The 20,773-nt window shown below is 33.1% G+C and overlaps 2 protein-coding genes across 3 annotated transcripts; both read right to left on the bottom strand.

Annotated features, from left to right (window-relative positions):
- Nucleotides 1-196: 196 nt before the first annotated feature.
- On the bottom strand, nt 197-9,737 carry LOC148622314 (uncharacterized). Its single transcript, XM_088574035.1, has 6 exons — nt 9,454-9,737; nt 8,572-8,702; nt 7,529-7,619; nt 3,297-3,463; nt 1,944-1,965; nt 197-425 (listed from the first exon to the last, which is right to left on the bottom strand). The coding sequence occupies exons 2-6, from the start codon at nt 8,695-8,697 to the stop codon at nt 340-342; spliced, it is 492 nt and encodes a 163-aa protein (XP_088430161.1). The 5' UTR covers nt 8,698-8,702; nt 9,454-9,737; the 3' UTR covers nt 197-339.
- A 1,962-nt stretch (nt 9,738-11,699) lies between these two features.
- On the bottom strand, nt 11,700-19,819 carry LOC148622313 (max-like protein X). Of its 2 annotated transcripts, XM_088572129.1 has the most exons (9): nt 19,692-19,797; nt 16,368-16,442; nt 15,085-15,213; nt 14,291-14,391; nt 13,942-14,038; nt 13,368-13,467; nt 13,044-13,128; nt 12,709-12,825; nt 11,700-12,186 (listed from the first exon to the last, which is right to left on the bottom strand). In XM_088572129.1, exons 2-9 carry the CDS (start codon nt 16,402-16,404, stop codon nt 12,136-12,138), a joined length of 717 nt encoding a protein of 238 aa, XP_088428255.1. In that variant the 5' UTR covers nt 16,405-16,442; nt 19,692-19,797; the 3' UTR covers nt 11,700-12,135. The 2 variants fall into 2 exon arrangements, with proteins under 2 accessions (XP_088428255.1, XP_088428256.1); XM_088572130.1 differs by lacking the exon at nt 16,368-16,442 and having other exon boundaries at nt 12,034-12,186; nt 19,692-19,819.
- Between the last annotated feature and the right edge of the window lie 954 nt (nt 19,820-20,773).

Below are 20,773 nucleotides of genomic sequence, written 5' to 3'. Positions count from 1 at the left end.
AGTGCAGGCGTTGTTGTCATAGATGTCACTGCGGGACAAGTTGGAGTCCCGCGGAGGGAACGACTAAAAATTTGCTGGAAGCAAATTTGACAATTCTGACATCATTGGGAATTTTTCAGACCTTTCTATGCTTACGTTATCTTCCCTGTATCAAATTGAAACGATGGAACAGTGTAGCAAATAGAATCGTCACATTCTGAGACGTTTTATTAAACAATCGAAGAAAGCGCCCCCTTTTTAGTGTTTTATTTTTTCTTTTCCTACACATAAAGGACACTGTCTATTCAAATTGTCTACAGTCAGGTTTTCATTGCTATTTATATTTTGTTCTTCAGTGATTTACTTCTTTATGGACGAGTTTCCAGCAGAATCAGTTGAAAGCGACAATCCGTCAGCAACAGAATCGTTGATCACGCTTTTTCTGTCTAAAAATACAAGAGAAAATAGCATTAAACCTTGCAAAATGTGAACAGATCAAGACGTACAATGAAGAATGAGACCTTCCTTAAATAAATGTATTGATAATGGAAATTTAAGTAATAACAAGTTTTGTGTGCAAATATTTTGTCGTGTCCATGCCAGATCCAAGCATTCTTCTTTCTCAATGTGACTTTCCGTCTTTGATGACTGCATGAACTTTCCATAGCGATAAGTGAGGAAGTATAACAAAATTTTGCAACCACATCGTATAAAATGTATTTAAAAAATACGGTTTATTGTATACATACCCCTCTTTATAGGAGGTATATAGTAATCATAGTGCCCGCATGTTCGTCGTCCACAACTTTATCATTCTAGTTCGTTTATTACAGCCACTCGATACTTTTCATAACTATGTCATATCGCGGGATTCAATTTCAGACTGAATCGACATCAAATTTCTGTACAGTGAAACCTGTCTAAACTGAACCCCTCTGAACTTAAAGTTTTGTTCGGATAAGGCAGATGTTCGATTTACACAGGTTCAAAATACAAAGAGACTTAGGGTATCTTGATTAGACAGATTTCTAGTGGTCCAGGGTACGGTTTAGACAGGTTTCCAGTGGTCCATGGTAAAGATTAAGACATGTTTATTGTGGTCCATGGTAAAGTTTAGACAGGTTTGTTGTGGTCCATGGTACGGTTTAGACAGGTTTATTGTGGTCCATGGTAAGGTCTAGACAGGTTTCCAAGTGATCCAGGGCACGGTTTAGACAGGTTTCCAGTGGTCCAGGGTACGGTTTAGATAGGTTCCCAGCGGTCCATGGAACGGTTTAGACAGGTTTATTGTGGTCCATGGTACGGTTTAGACAGGTTTATTGTGTGTATGGTACGGTTTAGACAGGTTTATTGTGGCCCAGGGTACGGCTTAGACAGGTTTATTGTTGTCCAGGGTACGGTTTAGATAGGTTTATAGTGGTCCATGGTATGTTTATACAGGTTTATAGTGGTGCATGGTACGGTTTAGACAGGTTTATTGTGGTGCAGGGTACGGTTTAGATAGGTTTTTTGTGATCCATGGTAAGGTTTAGACAGGTTTTACTGTAATACGCTAATATGGTTACTGGGTAGGGAGAGAGCTATCATTTAATAGTGAGCTTTGGTCACACTAGTCACAGTTTTTCCGGCTAGTTTTATGATTATATGTCAAAACGAGAGGGTTTTAAAAGTTCTTCTTTAAATCACAGTTATATCAACTGAATCAGAAGTTGTATTCATGCCATACACATAACAAAATGAAACCTTGTGTTGCCCAAGGGAATTAATTTTGATAAGAATGTACAATATTTTTTTTATCTCGAAATTCTTTTAAGATTTAATTCGTCTAAATAGATAGTTACAAACATTTTCCCTTTAAAGTTTGTCTCATTTAAACCTTATTCCTAGCTACGACAATTTCCTTATTCACTAATCCATATCGTTGGCGTATTTATTACGATGCATTATTGCTAATATATACTTACATTTCCTGGACTTGTTAGGTTCCTGTCAAAATAACAAAAAAATACAATTGCGATGCCATGATTAGTTTGATCGATCAGTTATCGGTAAAAAAAAATAAATGATTTAAGCGAACACTTATCGATTATGATCGATAATTTTGATGGGGGGAAAAGTGATCGATATATATTGATAATTAGTCGTCTACCACATTTTGTTGCTTTTCTTCCAAGTGTCTGTAAAATATACACCTTATCCATTTGAGTGCGATTCATTTAAATACCAGTCCATTTCAGACACTGCCTATGGTAAAGTAATTCATAGTGTTGAAAAACCAATGGATCAGAAGATGCTTTTTTGGTCTACATTTGCTGGTGACAATAGTCCTTTTTTGTATTTAGATCTGTACGTTTGAGAAAACTACACTTCAATTTCCGACTAAAATCAACCGAATCAAATAAAATCAAATCAAGAACAATAACTTTTGCAAAGTGCTAATTTCATGTACAATCTATATAAATTTTATCTCAAAAGACTGCTACTTGACAAAGTCATTAGATATCAAACATTTTTTCCCAAACCAGTCCACAATCGATCAGATTTCCAAACAGAAATTGATCCACATAGATGACCAATCGTTTCCATTCGATTTATGACCAACACTATCGATGATCAGTTTGATTTATTAGTTTTGTCAGGATTAATGCGTCAGAATATGGGATTCTCGTCAAGCCGGTAAAAGAATTTGATCAGAAACATGTGTAAAGCATATCGAAATATGCGATATCAATAGGATTATTATTTTTGTATTATGCAGCGGAAGCATAACGGCGTGTCTTATTTCTTCTGTTATGCCCAATATTGTATAATTGAAAACAAACACACACACACACACACACACATTAGAAATAAATCTTTCGAGCCCACGTACTTGTTATTGAGAACTATTTTGGTCAAAGTTCTTGGATCTTTTGAAATGTTGAACTTAACCTTGAAGTACTTAATCCTATGCTAAAACTTCTGTGTAAATATATAGCCCGGTTTCAATGGTTAGAGTAACATCGGCAAGAATCTGAATAGCTAGGGAGTTGAAATAAGAAATCAAAACATCACATATTAAACTTGACATGGGAGTGTGGTTGATTGAATGGTCGGCGGCGGAGCGATATACTTTCGTAAACTTTGCAAGGAGGAAATGGGGAAGGGTAAAGAGAACAGCCGCGGAATGTTTTGATATTTTGGTGGTTCCACGTGCCGGTATCCAAGATGCCGATGATCTCTAAGTCAAGTTCAGACTATTGTCTTCCTTGACAAAAAGTGAATGACAACGTTAACAATTTGCCGGCAAGACAGCCATAGAAAAATCTGTGCATTACCCCTTTTAAAAATGGCGAGCTTTTCTTCCTAGATCTTAATGGTGGATATGTACATCGTCTCTCCACAGTAGGTATACTGTCTCCCTGTAAATTTAACACATTCGACATACTATGGGACTGACGTCGTTCACGGAGGGCGTACAAATGGTTATCACATAAGTCATTCTCTGAAAGGATAAAACGTGTATAGTAATTACATAATTGCAAATACACATACATTAAAACAATTTGTTGCATAATGAATGAAAGTTCAATATCGCAAAATATCAACTATCTAATTTCAACATCATAACGATTAAAGCGAGTTTATAGTTTAAGATATTCAAATTTCACGAGTTATAAAACATTCTAATATGACGTCTTCATATCGTCAAACAGTATATGTCGGTACAACCCCCGCCTTTAGCACCTGCGCACTGTCTCTTTTCTTTCTCTGTGGCTTCGAGACAAAACACTTATTTAAAAACGTTTACGCTGTGAGAGGTTATCTAATTGAAATAAATTATATAAATACACACAATTAACACATACGATGACATAAATATACCAATTTAATCCAACTTCCATACGGGGCAGGTTAAACGGAACAGCCATTATTTTGGCTACGCCTAGGGAAAATTACCGTATTTGTCATATTAGAAAAGAAATAATTCTTTCCGGGGGTAGATGTGTACTCATTTTAACATGGGTTTGGCATTTATATTCTCATGTAACACCTCTCTTTCGCTCGGTGTTAAATAATCGAATATAAATGCCGTACCCGTGTTAAAATGAGTACAAATATACCCCATCCACGAATAATTTCTTAATTTTTCAATATGGTTTCTTTTGGAACATTTGGCCGTTTGACATTCTGGAAATTTTAGCGATCGTCCGTCTATGATGTCACCATATGATCGTACCGCGGATAACACCGGGAATATTGCGGTTATACAGTGATGATAAATACAGAATTCCGAATGCTAACTTTTATTTAGCAGCGTCTGGACACACCACACCCTAGACCAAAACTGACAAATAACAATAAAATGTAGTCAAATATTTGCTGCATAGATCAAAGGGGATTATAAGATCAAGTGATCATTTTTTCACTACAACAAATGATTACCAGTCAGTAATTATTACATCATCTAATTAACTAAATAGCAAACGGGAAAACTAGAACCATAAGAAACAAAATCATGTTGTCTACTGTCCGATGTTTAAAATGCTGGTTATATAGAACTTGTTTTACTCTCTCAACAATTAATAAGTAGAAGTTAAATGAAAAAAGTTGCATGCATAAAAATGAATGTTTGTGCAATATGGGTTTTTAACATGCATATCCACTTATTGCAAATCCACAATGTGTAATTTATTCTAAAGACGTTGCGTACGTTGTTGGTGTCACATTCGATTGAAGCGGGGCTGGTTGCGAAAGCCGAAATATTGCTATTAGAATGTGGAGTTATCAAATGCAATATATACATTAAAATGTTCGAAAATGGTTGTTGTTTTAGGATTACAATCATAAATCTTTGAAAAATGCCGTTAATTGTAGAGAGAAAGCATTATTCGACCACAAGAACGTCCATTTTCATATGTGGACGGGTAACATCAAGAAATGCTTGCTTTCCATTCCACCAATACATCCAAGTTGTTTCTTGGCGTATTTTGATAAAACAAACTTTTTGGAAAGAGCAGTTTGTGCTGCAGACGATGTCATATGTGTCATGACGTAATGATAAGATCAAAGCGCATTACAATATCACAAATATCTCCCCTTTGATGTGGACATTGTGAAAATGGAAAGAAACCAATTTGAAGACAAAATATTAGACTTTTTTTTTAAAGTTATGCGAATAGCTTTTTTCCATCGGGACTTTTATTAACTATATTGACATTTTATTACATAACCTCCATGAAATTATATATAAAAAAATGAAATTATATATAAAATGTTCAATCAGTCCTTTTGTTAAAAGCCTTTTTGTCCGTATTTCAATTATGTCACAAATCTTAATTTTTTCAACGTTGGCCATCGGCTACTTTCTTGCTTACGGTTGTAAAATATAACAACGAATAGCATTTTTACCAAAGTACATTCACACTTAAGGGACTGTATAAATATTCAGAATATCATGTTTATTCTAAAAAATAATGAGTTTTATTGTCTAATAGTAGATAAATACGTACCTATGTTGTGATGTCACGTTGTCTTTTTCCCGACGTTTTCTACACGCTGCGTGCTACCCAGTCTTTATCAAAAGCTTTTTTCGTTAGCTTTGAGTAAACTAATAACTATGAAATTTTGAATTTTACATGTATGTATGCTGCAGATAGTATATCTAAAAAATAATGGTGCTTGGTTGAACATGTATCTAACAGCAGCAATTTGTCTGTGTCTAACCAAAATGTCACAACATCTAAAATTTGTATATTTTATTTATTCACGCGTAAACCATGCGAAATTTGAACGAATTCTTCAAAAAGGCAAATGGTGTTGAGTCGATTTCTTCATATACTTAAAAATGTATTCATCCTCCTCTATGATTTTTTCCTTTCGTTTTTTTCTTTGGCATTACAAATGGGTTATATATATGTAAAACCGTTTCTAACAAAAATGTCACAAAGCGCACTTTCGACGTTTCCAAAGTAACATTCTGTTTTGCGACATAAAAACTCTTTTAACGTCAATTTTGAAAACAATAAAAAAGTACTGAAAAGTTACGATACTATATTAAGTTATTACGACTGTGGACGTAATGAATAAAAAAAAATACGGTTTTAGCGAATCTGATAAAATAATGAAAGAAATTTTGCAAAGAAAACAGTGCGCGCACTCCTGTTTGTTCATATGCAACGATGTCCTGGTGAAATCGGGATCAGCGTGCCTGCATCAAAGTATTTTGGAATGTGTAGACACGCGCTTGCACATTCGCTAGTGAAATATTGTAAAATCAACGTATTTCATAATCGTCTAATTACCTCTTGACAATTATTTTAGCTATAAGATATAACAAGCTGTACAAATATTGCAAAAATATTTTTTTTGATTTTTTTTCAAATGAAAAAGTTTTTAGGCGTTGCTCAAATTTAACCCCCTGTAACTTGAAAAAGGTCCAAAACACATAAAATCTGCTGTACATTGGTTTAGCCGAATTAAATAAAGAACACATTAAAAATAGAATATTTAAAATAGAAAAAAAAAAAAACAACCAATCTTCATGGGTTTTAATGAAATACGTATTTTTTTACACTTTTTTGGCCCCTTTTTCAAAAGCGTCGAAGTCGACAAAATTTGACGTCTTTTTTGTATTGCGACTTACATCGTTCTATAATTGTTACATGTTAAAAGAAGTGTGCTTGATTATTTTTTTTAATAAAATAACACACACGACATGTTTTATTATTTAATTATCCAATTCGATATTTATTTTTCGTTCGTTTTTGTCAATTGAAATGATCAGATTACATCCTGATATGGTAAATAGTTTGGCATCAACCATTTAAAAATGATTTGAAGGACATTTTATCCTATGATAAAATGTCAGGAATTATGAAAACAAATTTCGTGATGCGCAAAGAAGTAAAACACCCTCACTAAAACAGAAAACCAACAAACCTACAAGCAAAAAAGTCAGTAGCACCCCACCACACCCCCCCCCGAAATCATATTGTGAGAGCGTATGAAGTGAATCTTTTCTATTATGTTTTATATCTCTAATGTAGAAGTATGTTGATATTTCCGAATACATGTACTCGTTTCGGAATGTTATAAGGTCTCTTGCTAAACATAACACATTGCTAAACATTTCGAGAAAACAAAACCATGGCAAATCTCCCTCTTTGAAAAAATTTGAGAGCGAAATCGCCCGTTTTTATTATACGTCGAAAAAAAAAAAAACGTGCGGTCGTATAATGTTATGGCGCAGTCATCGTCGTCGTCGTCTGAGGACACTTCGTTTCCGTGCGATAACTCTAGTTGTGGTTGACGAATTGTTCTGAAATGTTGGTATGATTTTACAAACAACTAAGAATTTCCTATTTAATTTTGGACTTACTTGCCCCTGCCGTTACCAAAAAGGACACCAACACCGTACGCTACGTCAAAATATTCAAACAGAAGAGGTTACTCGATTGTAATATAAGTATTACTTCAGGTCGTGGATGAATTAAAGCCTTTAGAACTTATAAAAGCGCCTTTCTTATCAAGGCGTCTTCTAGTTTCTAAACTTAATAAGAGTTAGTACCTTTCCAAGGCAGAATTTCGGATTCATCGTCTGTTTCATTTAGGTCTGAATTTACCACAAACAAATCATCAAATTCTTCAATTTGCCTTTCCTGAAAAAAAATAAAAGTTTGCCCCCCCAAAAAACTATTATTATGTGCTACGGCCAAAATTATCCACTACGTACGACCAAACCTTCCGAACTAAGTTTGCAACTTTGTTTCTTTTTTTTACTTCGCTTTTGTTCTGGTGACAATAGACTTTTGCTTATACATGTGCTAACTTTTCTATAGCCTATTCTAAATGTTATCTTATGGAAACAATTGCCTGAATAAGTTGACAGCTGACTTTTTAACATAACATTATACAGTAATTTCAACCAAAACATGTCAACTATTTCTGAAATCTAATTATGTTAACACGCGTGGGAAAAAGGCATATTATCAACATAGCATTAGCAAGGTAAAAAAAAAACACAACTTAGTTTGCTAAGTTCGATCTTACGTCTTGGATAGTTTTTAGTAATAAATTTCTACTTGAAATAAATAAATATATTACAGAGATATATAACACGAACACATCAGAAAACAGTTATACATGAAATATGAAACGCTAAAAGCTAAGAGAAAACTCTCATCTACAAAAATGTACAACGTAATAGGAAAAAACGAATATGGTGAAACGCAACAAATGCACTGTTCAGCGTACAACCTAAATAATTTCAGTCAGTCACGTCTTCTATAACAGGGCCGGATAGAGACACTTCTAAAAGAGGAGAGGTGCCAGCCGAGGTTCCTAATAAAAAGGGGGTGCTAAGACATTATTTGTCAATTTTTCGCATGGAAATGACAATTTTTTTTTTCAATAAAAGGAGGTACCAACCCCTGCACCCTAACTCTGGATCAGCCACTGCATAACAAGCTGTCACTTTATACAGTTTATTTTTCAAAATGCTCTAAGGAAATAGTATAAATACTTGAACAGGTATTTTAAGTCTTGGGGTGATAAATGTAAGGTTATGTATATCGTTTTGATGCCAAGACACTTTTTAAAACTAATACTGACTGGAATACTCTCCCTAGTGTCTATGTTGTCGATATATTGGTATAAACTTTCAGCACTGGTAGTGATTGTAACTCCGCAACACCCAGAACTCCCACAAAACATTGTTGATACCTGGATTCCAACCATCAAACCTAAAGAAACAATGATCAGAATTGAAATTCAAAAAACGCATGCTCTCTGTTTGAAATGGCACACGGTTCCATACTGTATATGAGACCATGCATGGCTGTTTTAGCATGGAATTTGATACAACTAGGTGTGGTAGGGAAATTAGCTTAAACTTTAAATCCTTGAAAGAGGAATAATTGTCCATTCGTTTTTGCCCCGTGTGGGTCCAGGTGTCAAAAGAATAGGCCCGCAGCGGCGATAAGCTTGCAGTAAAAGGCGACTAAATAGTGCTCAGAACCCTGACCGGGGGCTAGGGCACTCTGTCCAACGGGGAAATGGATTGTGCGCCCAAGGTGGCGGAATGGGGTACCCCTGGCGTGTTACATGCTAGGGCCATCAGGCTACAATACGGAAAACCTGACAGCACACTATAGTGGTGCACCGTGTTGAGAAAGATGCCACGTTCCTCGCACGTTAAAGAACGCTGCTGTGGTATTCGATAGGAGTGGGAACCTTTGCGCTCCGCCACAGGAGGCTAAATTTCCGACCCTATCCATCCCTTCCTATTTCTAGTGGCAATCAAAATTATTCGACCCTATTATCCTTGTGTCCCATCCAATTTTTCGTTTCATCATCATCATCATCATTTCATGTTCAATTTATCATCCATTTCATGTTCATCGCCTGCATATAGCTGAAATATTGCTGCTTGGGCGTTAAACCCAAACAATCGATCAATTTTTTTTTTTCGCAAATGTTATTGCCAATACCTACCTTAGTACGAAGTTTGCTTTCCGAGATGTTGGTTACCCTTCTACTAGGGAGGGAACACAAATGCACCACGTCACTGTGGTTGATCAATAACGGCGGCTTTTGCTTATATACAACGTTGCGCTGATTTTGTTACACAGTCTAAGGATTCCATCTCCTTGTTTTCCAAAAAGGTGGTCAACAAACCAAATGTCTACAACTGTGTCCGGTTTTATAAAACATCCCAATTTAATCAAACCCAGGCCAGGATATATGCAATATATGGTGGCGATCGTAAAAGTTCCGACTTTTCTTGATGTTATAAACCACGCAACAAAAACTTATCTATAAGACGCAAAAAGTAACATTCGAACAGTACAGTAGAAAGGGGAACTGCCTAATATACAAGAGCACGCGAGATGTTTCCAAAGATAAATAGAAATTGGCAATACTCGTCTCATTTATCAGATTGTTTGGTCGTGTATGTCTAGATGACGTGCCTCAGGTATCCTAGTCAATTTGGTGTAGGTACGATTGTTTGCAATATAACGGAAATATAAAAAAAACTTTAAGAAAGAAGTTTTTGAGTGAATATATAAAAGTATAAAATAATTGTTTTGCAGAAAAAAATGTGATGAGACTGCTCCGCAGAGTGCTGTAGGATACAACCGATTAAGTAAAACCCCAAACAGTGGGGATAAGTGTAATTAGCTGCGAAAACGTAGCTAGTAAGTCCTTCGAATTTTTTTTGTGATATGGTGGACCATATCAAAAATAATTTTTTAAAGGATCTACAAGCTACGTTTTCACAGCTAAAGTGTAATATAAGTTAAAAATAGGAGAAATCGGTAAAATCTTAGAAGGGGTTATCATACTATTTCGTTAATGCCAAAAAGGATTTTTTCTAGATTTTCTCCTTTCTTTTTTTGAAATGTTAATAAAGCATAGATTTGTTTGGTACAGTGGCAACTTTGATTTAATTAAACAAAATCCAATTTTAAATCCAAAGATTAAATGCGAGGATTATTAACTGTGCCAAACTATGGATCATGAAAAGTGTAGCTTCAAAAGAGAAGATTTGGTTAATCTCCAAAAAAGCTTGAATTGGCACACAACAGTAATGAAAACTACAAACATTAAGGCATGGTGTGGTAAATAGTAAAACTACAAACATTGCATGCTTAGCAGAAATGAACAGAACATCTATATATCTAAAAGTTCAATTGAATGCATTGAATTTTTAAACCTTATCCTTAACTCCCCTGATACACTAATTAGGAAATGTTAAGAGAAGTTAAAAACAACTTGTGGATGTCCCATGTAAAAAATATACTAAATAAATTGGGGTTCTGTCATCATAACTTACAACTTCATAACCTACAATTTTATATCAAAAGAATGGAACAAAGACTACAAGATCAATTTAAGCAAAATTTAGTAGGCTCACTTGCTATGAGTGAAAAACTCATTTTTCCGTAAAATATTTATTACATCTAAAAGACCCCCATATATTGATTTATGTCAATCTAAAAAAAGAAAGATCTATCATCAGTAAATTTTATTTCAGTGCACATGCACTAGAAATAGAAAGGGGTCGGTACAAAACGTATTTGTAAATAATGTGATAGTGGGAACATAGAGGATGAATATCATTTCTTCTCGGTGTGCACAGCATAGAAATCAATACAGAATGAAATTGGACAACCATAATTTAATTTCTTCATCAAAACCTCACCACACACCAAGAGATATAGCATATATATTAAACTAGTTCTGTAGAAATACTAAATATGACTATCAAATTCATGAATGAATGATGGAATCGAAGGTCAATTTAACAGAAATTATATTAATATATAACATCAATGTTTAAACTATAGATTAATCTATTTTGATCAGAGTTACACCACTGTCGCACCATGATCATAAATTTAATTTATATGTAATGTATATTACATTGTACTGTTTTTGTTAATGCCATAACCATTTACTGTAAATGTGTTTGTGCAAATAAAATTGTCTAATTGTCTAAACTGTCAAAACTGTATTTGGGAAAATATTGCCTGTATTTTTTTTGTTGCTATATTTTATTGGTCTTATGTCAGAAATTTACTGTCTTGTACACCAGTCAGTGAAATACATAAACCAGCTGAGTGGAAAGTTTAGGACAAAATTCACTAACAATCTTAACACAAAACTATGTTATAAACTTGCTTATTGAGGTCTCTGCTGACATACATCATTTCATAAATAAATCTAGACAAATTATAACTTGAAAAAAAACACAATTTATTATCAGTTTCCACATTTTTGATGTAATAGAAAAAGATTTTTCTTTAGATATGCAGCAAAATCTTGTATGAAAAGTATAGGGTTTTTTCTTGTATAAAATGTGATGAACTGTAAAGAAATTAACTATAACAAGGAAAAAGGTGAATGGAAGTATTTTTTTTACACATGAAATGCTTACATATAATTGTAAGTTCAAACATTAAATGCAAAGATTTCAGAAAAATAGATGAATGCATTTCAGAAAAATAGACTAATTGATTCTGTTTAACAACTACGTTGGTGGGAATAATGAAAATGAATATTTACACATCATTAATAAAACTTTTCATTAACAGTAAAGATAAAATTAGTAAATAATATGATATACATTTATCACATAATTATTATCAGTATCATTTGTTTATGGAAAATTCATCACTGTTGATTAAGTTGTCTTAAGATGGCTAGGGTCACATCTCGTAATGACTGAAAAGAGAAAAAATAAAGACACTGAAGTTATCTTAAATGTAATATTAATTTATGTCGTACAAATTGTTTCAATTCAATAGATTACTATGAAATTTGGAATGATGATAATTTCTCATGCAAGTTCAAATAAACGCTGAAAAAATAAAACCTACAAGTTTTCAAAATTCAAGTCTTCAATGGGTGGATCACAATGGTACCAGGTTAAAAATGCTGAATTAAAAAAAAAACCAGTCCGACTGTTATATCTATAGGGTTTTATACTGACTTTATAGTCATTGTAATATAAAGGACAACATAAGTTAATATAGTAATACCAGTCCCACAAGCATGAAATTAAAAGAGCAATGCAGAAAGGCATTCCCTTCACAATGTAAAAACAATATTATGATCTTGTAAATCAACAAATTTCTATTTTTTTTCCTGAACTAAATTTGTATAAAGTTTGATAACAACTCATACAAGAAATACAGACAGTTCCAAGAGTATAATATCTATGTATATAACTACCATTACACTAACCTGTGGTTTGCAGTATTCCTCCAACCAGGTAAACACACAGGCAGATAATTCAGCAAAGTTAGATACAGACACATTGGCACTAAATGACTGGAACAATGTGTCCATAATCTGTTGGAACTGTAAACGAAAGACAAAACAGAAAGAGTCAATTCATTCAGGACCTAATCTAGAGGAAGAAATGACCACAAACTTCTCCTTGTCATCAATATCTGGGTTAGGCCCTGGTAATATTTGATGAGAAGGTATGCATTACAGGATTTTCTGTACTTAGTCTAAAAACATCAACAAACTCTTTAAAGTTTTCTTCACAATAAAAAATGGTATGTTAAACTTACAACTTGAAATTTGGTTTCATCTGCAACTTGATTTTGTCCATGAGTAGGCTGGTTCTGATGAGTCTTTACAATGTGTTCATAATTACTGAAACAACAAGTCATAAATATCTAACTAAGACTATAAAACATCCAACAAGTTAAAATAAACATTTCTATGGTAACTCCAAGAAAATTTAAGTTCCTTTTTTATTTTTTATTATGTTAATTATAGTTGTGAAACACATGTTGTATAACAAGTTCCTCGATACATGTAAACAAATCACCAAAAAAATTGGTAAAAAAGGACACTACAATTTTCAAAGATAATATTACCATACAACTTACGCCTTCATTATCTTTAGTGCCATGACTTCCTTCCGCAAGTTGTCAAGGTCATCTTCTTGTTTTTTCTTCTGTGATACTAAGTACTGGATGTAATCAATTGCTGAGAAAAAAAAAAATTTCTTGGAAAATATGTAATTTGAATCATGAACTGCAGACCAATCTACATACATGTAAATGGCCTCACAGTACCAAGACAGTTATATTAAACAACCTGGCTTACCCAAGGTCATTAAATAAATAAGATGACATGTTAAAAATAAAATAAAGTTATATAGAAATGTTTAAGGATTAAGATGTTATATTTATATCATGTGACATGAAGTTATGAGGTAATATGTGATACCCTCCAAAAAGTTGCATGACTGTCCATCTGTCTGTCCATTTTATATTGTATTTACCTCCTAAAATTCTTTCACAATGTGGCAGGGTATCATTTAATGTCACATTAGATGCCTTATTTTTTCTACTTGTTCCAACAATTAGCATATAGATAAATGTTAGTAATTTGGTTAAAATGGTAACAATCTATATATTTCATAAATATATAAGGACAAGAATAGTGCAAAACAATTACATCTTTGTAGAACTGTAGCTTTACTGAGTTTCTGTGATCCCACAGCATCTGGCTGCTGACATGTTGGGACTATTGACTGGAGTTCTTCATATCCTTTCTAAAATCAGAGAAAAGTTTGGTAAACACTTAAATAAGGTAGATCCTTCCATATTGCTACAACACATACAACCAAACGGTTACAAAAGTTAACAAGCAAGCAACAAAGACACCATCATAGAATTTGTTAGATATGATACTATAGGTTAAAATTTCATTTGTATCATTCAATTTTCACTTGCCCTGGGTAACAGGAGAAACTTTAATATCAAACACTGGTATTTCCAGAGTACATAAAAATGTCTGAATTTACCTTGATAGCATCTCTTCTCTTCTGCTCAGCATGAGTATGAGCTTCCCTTCTACGGTCTTTGTAACTCATTGTCTGCTTAGTTGTATCACTATCTTCATCATCTGTTAATTAAAATCTTAATTAGTTACAAATCTCTATGTGCATTACCATTTCCTTCATATATACTAAAAATATGTTAAAATTTTTCTTAAATTTACAGTAATTACCCAATACTGAATGAAAAGATGTCTGATTTGCATTGAAGTTGTACTTTGTTAAATTTCAAATTTTGCATGTATATATACTAAATTTCTGAAACTCTATGCCACTCTGCTTGTCAATAACTACAAAAAAGATGTTGCATACTACATCTCGCTAAGAATACCCCAACTCAACCATTTCTGTCAGACCTAGAAATGGAAAACATGGTACAAGTCATCATGAAAATACCTAAGCAATCCTCTGATAAAAACTAAGAAAGTGTAATGACAGACAGACCAGATGATTCAATATAGTCCTCACTCCAATGAGTGGATATATAAAATAGTTAAATACACCACATTTTGTGAGTCCTGTGAACTCTTAACGGTGTATTCAACTTGATTATCATGGATATTTACTTAAAAGAATACTTGCAATGTGAATTTCTACAATAACTCACATTTTGAAATTTTGAACAAGAAATATGTATTGCTAGTTCAAGAATCAAATTTTTATTTTAAAAGCAAAAGTGAAATTTTGGTAAAGAGTTAGCTTTCTGAAAAACATGCATAAGTTTATCATGACATTAACACAGAATTTATAACTATATATACCTGTATTTTGTGCTGATGACGCAGAGGACATACATCCCTGAGGTATGGAACCAGTACTGCTGGTCCGTGAAAATGAAAACCTGTTGTTATGTGTAGGACTAACAGTCTCAATCTTCATCTGACTGTCATCTGATATGAAAAAAAAATATCAGAAAATTTCTTAAAATACAGCACTTGCTTTCTTGAAAATTGATATCTTATTAATTATTGATGTAGAAATACATAATCCCATAGTCAAAGATATAGAAAGACAATATTGTTTTTATAATACAATGCTCAATGAAATGCTTTGCAGGGCACAGCTTGATATGACCACAATTGAAACAGAACAATTGGGGCAAGTATGAAAACAGCATTCAAGCTAAATAAAGCTTGAATTTTGATTCCAATTAGACATTTGATACAGGATTAGAAATAGACCAGAAATGTGAATCAATGTGTCCCTTTTTGGCCCTTAATTTCTAAATGGTCCCAGTCATAACCTCCAAAACCATTCCCAACCTTCATTTGGAGGTACATGTATGGCACTTTGTGGAACAATTTCAAATCTATTCCTTTTTACTCTAATAATCAAATAGACAATAAGAAAATCCTCCTTTTTACCCCTTTTTGTCCCTTTTTATTCACTGCAAGGTTCAGTCACAAATCTCAAAATCATCCCAAGCCTTCCTTTGAAATTGTATGACACCTTGTGGTACAATGCTTTTTTTATGACCCGTTTTGGCCCTTCACCCTTAAATGGTTCAAATCACAGCCCCAGATGAATCCTAGTATGACCTTAGGGGTATTAAATATTGTGGAATCATATACCCATTCATATGCTTTTACTGGCGTTATATAGTTCAATTCTATAAGATGTTTGCTTCAGCCCCTTTTTGGCCTCAATTTTTTAAAATTTATACCTACAAGTACTTTCCCTTTTAGTTGGGAACTTTGTTGTAAAATTTTATAAAGATCAACCCAGTGATACTTTAGTAGTCAAACAAAAAATTAAGTGTCTACAGAAGACAATAATGACATGACCAACAACCCCATATCGTTATACAACCATAATATGTTCTGCATTCATATAAAAAAATCATAGTGCTAAAAAGCACAGCACTAAATGTATGTAGACCAAGGCAGAGCACTGATTTAATCCCTGAAATTTAAAAAGCTGTCTGAATCAATATTTTTTTTCAAAATCAATAAACAGTGTTCTTTTGTTCTTTTGACTTTGGTTAATGGTATCTAGGGCAGATAATACTTCAATACTTAATTATTCATTTTTTAAAATGTTTCACCTTTCTTTTCAAAGCTGAGGTCACTGATGTCAGCCATTGTGAATTCTTTAGATACTACCACATTGCTTCATATATCTAGAAATATACAACAGTGAAACTAAAAGTACATTATCTACCTTTATAACCATAATCAATTGACTATTTGTATGGAAAGCCGTAACTGTCTTTTGTTGATGGTTTTCTATATATGCAGTACATTTCTCATTATACACAGTACATTTTATGGTATACATAGTGTATTTCTCATTATACACGGTCATGGACTCATTATACGCGGTGCATATAACTTTATGTGCAGTATAACTGTCATTATACGTGGTGCATTTTTCATTATATGCAGTACAAAACTGGGTATACGCAGTACTTTTCACATTATACGTGGTACATATATCGTTATACACAGTGCATTTTGCAATATATGCTGTACATTTCATGTTATACACAATACATTTTCTAATATGAGCAGTAGATTTCACAGTATGAGGAAAGATATTATACACAGTATTTTACGCCTTATTAGCAGTAGTTTCAACTTTATACATAGTACTTTGTTTTATATATGCAGTGGAAAATTCACTGGATATACTCGGTGCATTTGTCATTATATGTGGTTCTTTCGACATTATATGCAGTAGATATTTCATTACGATGATGATCATTTATTCTTGTTACTTTCCATAAATGTACGACTGTAACCAAGCCCGCGGACTATTTTGTTGGAACTTTTTTCACTCTGGTACCCAAAATGTCGTCTGTAAAACTGAAGGCCTGTCTGGAAGAAATTGGTCTAGGAACCCTTCTGCAGAATTTCGTCAATGAAAAGATTGATGATGAAACATTCTCTTTTCTTTCTGAATTTGATCTCTCAAGGATTGACATCTCAACGATTAGGAACAGAGTAAGGCTCAGGGAGAAAATGCAGCGACATGTCGCTACTACAGATGTACCAACCACGAGTAGTGGATTGACGATGTTTGGAGGTGACTTGTATTTTAAATAGCAGAAGGGGTCGTTTCTGCAGATTAACTTTGGTTGAATAGTCAAATCCATACATAGTAAATTTATGTTTAACAGGTTGGGGACAATAGTTTGTACGGCATTCGATTGCATGGCCTTCATTTACTTCAAAAAAGCGTCCATTAAAAAATGTAAACAATAGTTTGGTATGAGGCTTCAGTATGATGAGTTGTACTGTGTATCTTTATTTCATAATGGTCGCCATCAACTTCCTGTTTAACGGACATTTAACTTAGAATAACATGGCCAACACATATATTTTAATCAAGCATAACTTTAAAACCATTCATCAGAATGATTTGAAATTTGGTATGAGGCTTCAGTATGATGAGTTGTATTGTGCTTCTTAATTTCATAAAACTCCTATTTTATAAACTCTAGAATTATTTTTATATTTGATGCTCTAAATCTAAGAAACTCTTAAGATTGTAAATAGTTAAATTCTTATTTTAGATTATTTCATTGCACATGTACAAAAGTACTGCGTATAACATAAAATGTACAGCATATATTGCAAAATGCACTGCATATAACGATATGTGTACCATGTATAATGTGAAAAGTACTGCGTATACCCAGTTTTGTACTGCATATAATGAAAAACGCACCACGTATAATGACAGTTATACTGCACATAAAGTTATATGCACCACGTATAATGCGAAATACACTATGTATACCATAAAATGTACTGTGTATAACGAGAAATGCACTGCGTATATAGAAAACCATCAACAAAAGACAGTTGCGGCATTCCATATATTTGACTAGAAGAAATAACTGACATGAAGTGACTCAATACCTGTTTTACCTGTTTTATTTGATTTACAAATGAATGCTATTTTTTTTCAAGGCCAGAATATTCATTTCCCAAAACTGCTCATTTTTTTGATAGGGATAGTAGTGATAGTGTTTAAGTTGTACCAGTGAATAAAAAGAATAGTGTACTTACAAAAAGTAATTATAGACCTGTCAGTATTTTAACATTAATCTCAAATTTTTTTAATGTGCAATTCATGTACAAATAAATGATTTTTTTGAAAATGAAAATTTTACAATGTTTACTTATCAGCTTTTAAAGGATATATTTTCCAAGACATTGTAATAAAAATATTAGATTATCGGAGAACAGACCTGGATAAAAATAAATTTGTTGCAATTTTAATGGACTTGTAGAAGGCTTTTGATTGTTTACCACATAATCTTTTGTTACTTAAAAATTAAATTATTTGGTGTTTCTGATAGTGCCCTATCTTTTTTGATAGATATTCAAGTAATAGGAAACAATGAGTGAAAATTGGATCTATTTATAGTACTTTTTTACCACTATATAATATTTGTAACAGTGTACATTTTGTACCTCAATGATCGATTCGTGGTCTGTTACTTTTTACATTTTCATTAATGATATTTTTAACCATATTGATAATAGCAATGTTTACAATTATGCATATGACAAGACCTTATGATATGCTGTTGTAACTGTACACAGCCTTGTTAATACTCTTGAAAATGAAAGCGAAGTACTGTACATGTTGTATTAAATGGTTCTGTGACAAACCAATGCAAGCTAATCCAGAAAAGTTTCAAGCCATAGCTATTGGCGAAAAGACTTTCAATGAAAACATATTTGATAGCGATGGTAATATGTGATGTTGTGGGGAAACTTGTGATTTTTGTCTTAACAAATCTCATTTGTCAAAAATATGTGAAAAGAATCTCAACAGCTAAATGTTCTTAAAGGATTGAAACTCTATGAATAAGCTCGGAAGATTGACTATACATTATTCTTTTATTTTATCAAACTTTAATTATCGGTACTTTTTACCAATACAGCATTTTTGTAGGGAGACTAGCACGAAGAAGATTGAATACATTCTGGAAAGAGCATTAAGGTCTACTTAAAAGACCCCATTAAACCTAAAAGCTCTTCATATTCTTTCAGATATTCAAATTAAGTAGAACAGCCTGGGGTAAGAATCACCACGTCTTCTATTAGGTATGCTGCCCCGAAATTATTGAACAATATACCACAATAATTCAGGGAAGGGATGTCTTTGGAGAATTTTAAGGGGCTCATTGGAAAGAGAGAGGGGTGTATGTAAATGCAGATAGCACATATCTTTTAGATTATACATTGTACATGCCTTTTCTTAGTAACATACTTTATACATGCGCCTGTGAAATGTGAGGTCGGCAAAGAAACATGTTTTCACGTTTTGTTTGTGTTATAGGCTAACAGTTGTTTTTTTTTTTTTTTGTTTTTTTGGGGGGTTTTTTTCAGCTTTAAATGTCTGTGTTATTTACCTTTTCCTGGGAATTATGTTGTTTACAAATTTTAACAAATCTTCAATTAAAAGTTACGTAAAGTATACAAGTCCAATCTAAGTTATCTGTGCGCTTTTTAATTCGTAGGGCCTAAAATGTGTAACCAGTACCGGTACCAGCTTTTCCCTGTACCCAACAGAACAGAACAGAAATTTTTATTTATAGTCGGATGCACATTACAACAAAATAAAACATAAGCTCTGTAGAGCTTTTATACCGAGTTGCATAACAAAACAACACATACAAGTACACACAAGTCATATACAGATACATAATAAGACGCATGCAATACATATATCATTTAAACAAATTTAAGTATGTGCAATGTTAAGGCATTACATAAAAAACACTTTGATAAACTAAACAAGCCAGGTAAAAAAATACAATGAGCACTGATTATATAAATAAAATATTGAGTAAAATACCTGAGTAAAATAAATGACAAGAACATACTAGAGATAATGCTAAGCTAAAAGAATATACTCATACAACGTAAGAGGTTGGAATTCCGTTAGGATGGCACCGAGTCAGAAAATAGCTTGCCAGACAACCTCTAGCATTGCTGGAGTAATAAGAATACAGATGATTGAGCCAAATTTTCAAGATTTGTAAGAGCCACATTTGCATAAGCTGCCATTCCAATTATTAATTAAACTCTTGAATTGTACAAGGCTGGTTTCTTTCCGGATATTGTCAGGCAGCTCATTCCATAATGTGGTTCCTCCATATCTGAATGAGTGTAGACCAAATTTCGTTGTTTTTACCTGTGCTATTTCTACTGCATTTTCATTTTTAAAAGAGTAAGAAGTATTTTTAAATATAATTATGTCATGTTCATGTAAGTATGAAAGAGACTGTTTGGATGGTATTTCCGTGGCCATTGTTCGTAATCTCCTTATTTTTAATGTTGGTAGACCAGATTTCTGAGGTATTTTATAAAATCTGTTATAGTCTTCGTAAATAAATCTGAAGGTGCGTTCTGGATTTTTTTTCCATTTTTTTACTATTTACCTCCCCACAGAAATGCCAAATAACTGGTTAATAATTAGTTTGACATGATG

This window comes from Perna viridis, chromosome 3 (genome assembly GCF_037379345.1).
Source record: "Perna viridis isolate PV_CMFRI_1.1 ecotype Kerala chromosome 3, ASM3737934v1, whole genome shotgun sequence".
Lineage (NCBI taxonomy): Eukaryota > Metazoa > Mollusca > Bivalvia > Mytilida > Mytilidae > Perna > Perna viridis.
This window is presented reverse-complemented; position numbering and strand designations above follow the sequence as displayed.

What these genes read in the sequence shown, in the direction of transcription:
- LOC148622314 (XM_088574035.1), bottom strand. Translation starts at nt 8,697, where the DNA reads ATGGTTGGAATCCAGGTATCAACAATGTTTTGTGGGAGTTCTGGGTGT. An exon ending in CGAAATTCTGCCTTGGAAAG is followed by an intron (nt 3,464 to 7,528) that starts GTACTAACTCTT and finishes TTATCCTTTCAG; the next exon opens with AGAATGACTTATGTGATAAC. An exon ending in ACCTAACAAGTCCAGGAAAT is followed by an intron (nt 426 to 1,943) that starts GTAAGTATATAT and finishes TTGTATTTTTAG; the next exon opens with ACAGAAAAAGCGTGATCAAC.
- LOC148622313 (XM_088572129.1), bottom strand. Translation starts at nt 16,404, where the DNA reads ATGGCTGACATCAGTGACCTCAGCTTTGAAAAGAAAG. An exon ending in AGCTACAGTTCTACAAAGAT is followed by an intron (nt 13,468 to 13,941) that starts GTAATTGTTTTG and finishes TTTTTTTCTCAG; the next exon opens with CAATTGATTACATCCAGTAC. An exon ending in GCACTAAAGATAATGAAGGC is followed by an intron (nt 13,129 to 13,367) that starts GTAAGTTGTATG and finishes TTGTTGTTTCAG; the next exon opens with TAATTATGAACACATTGTAA.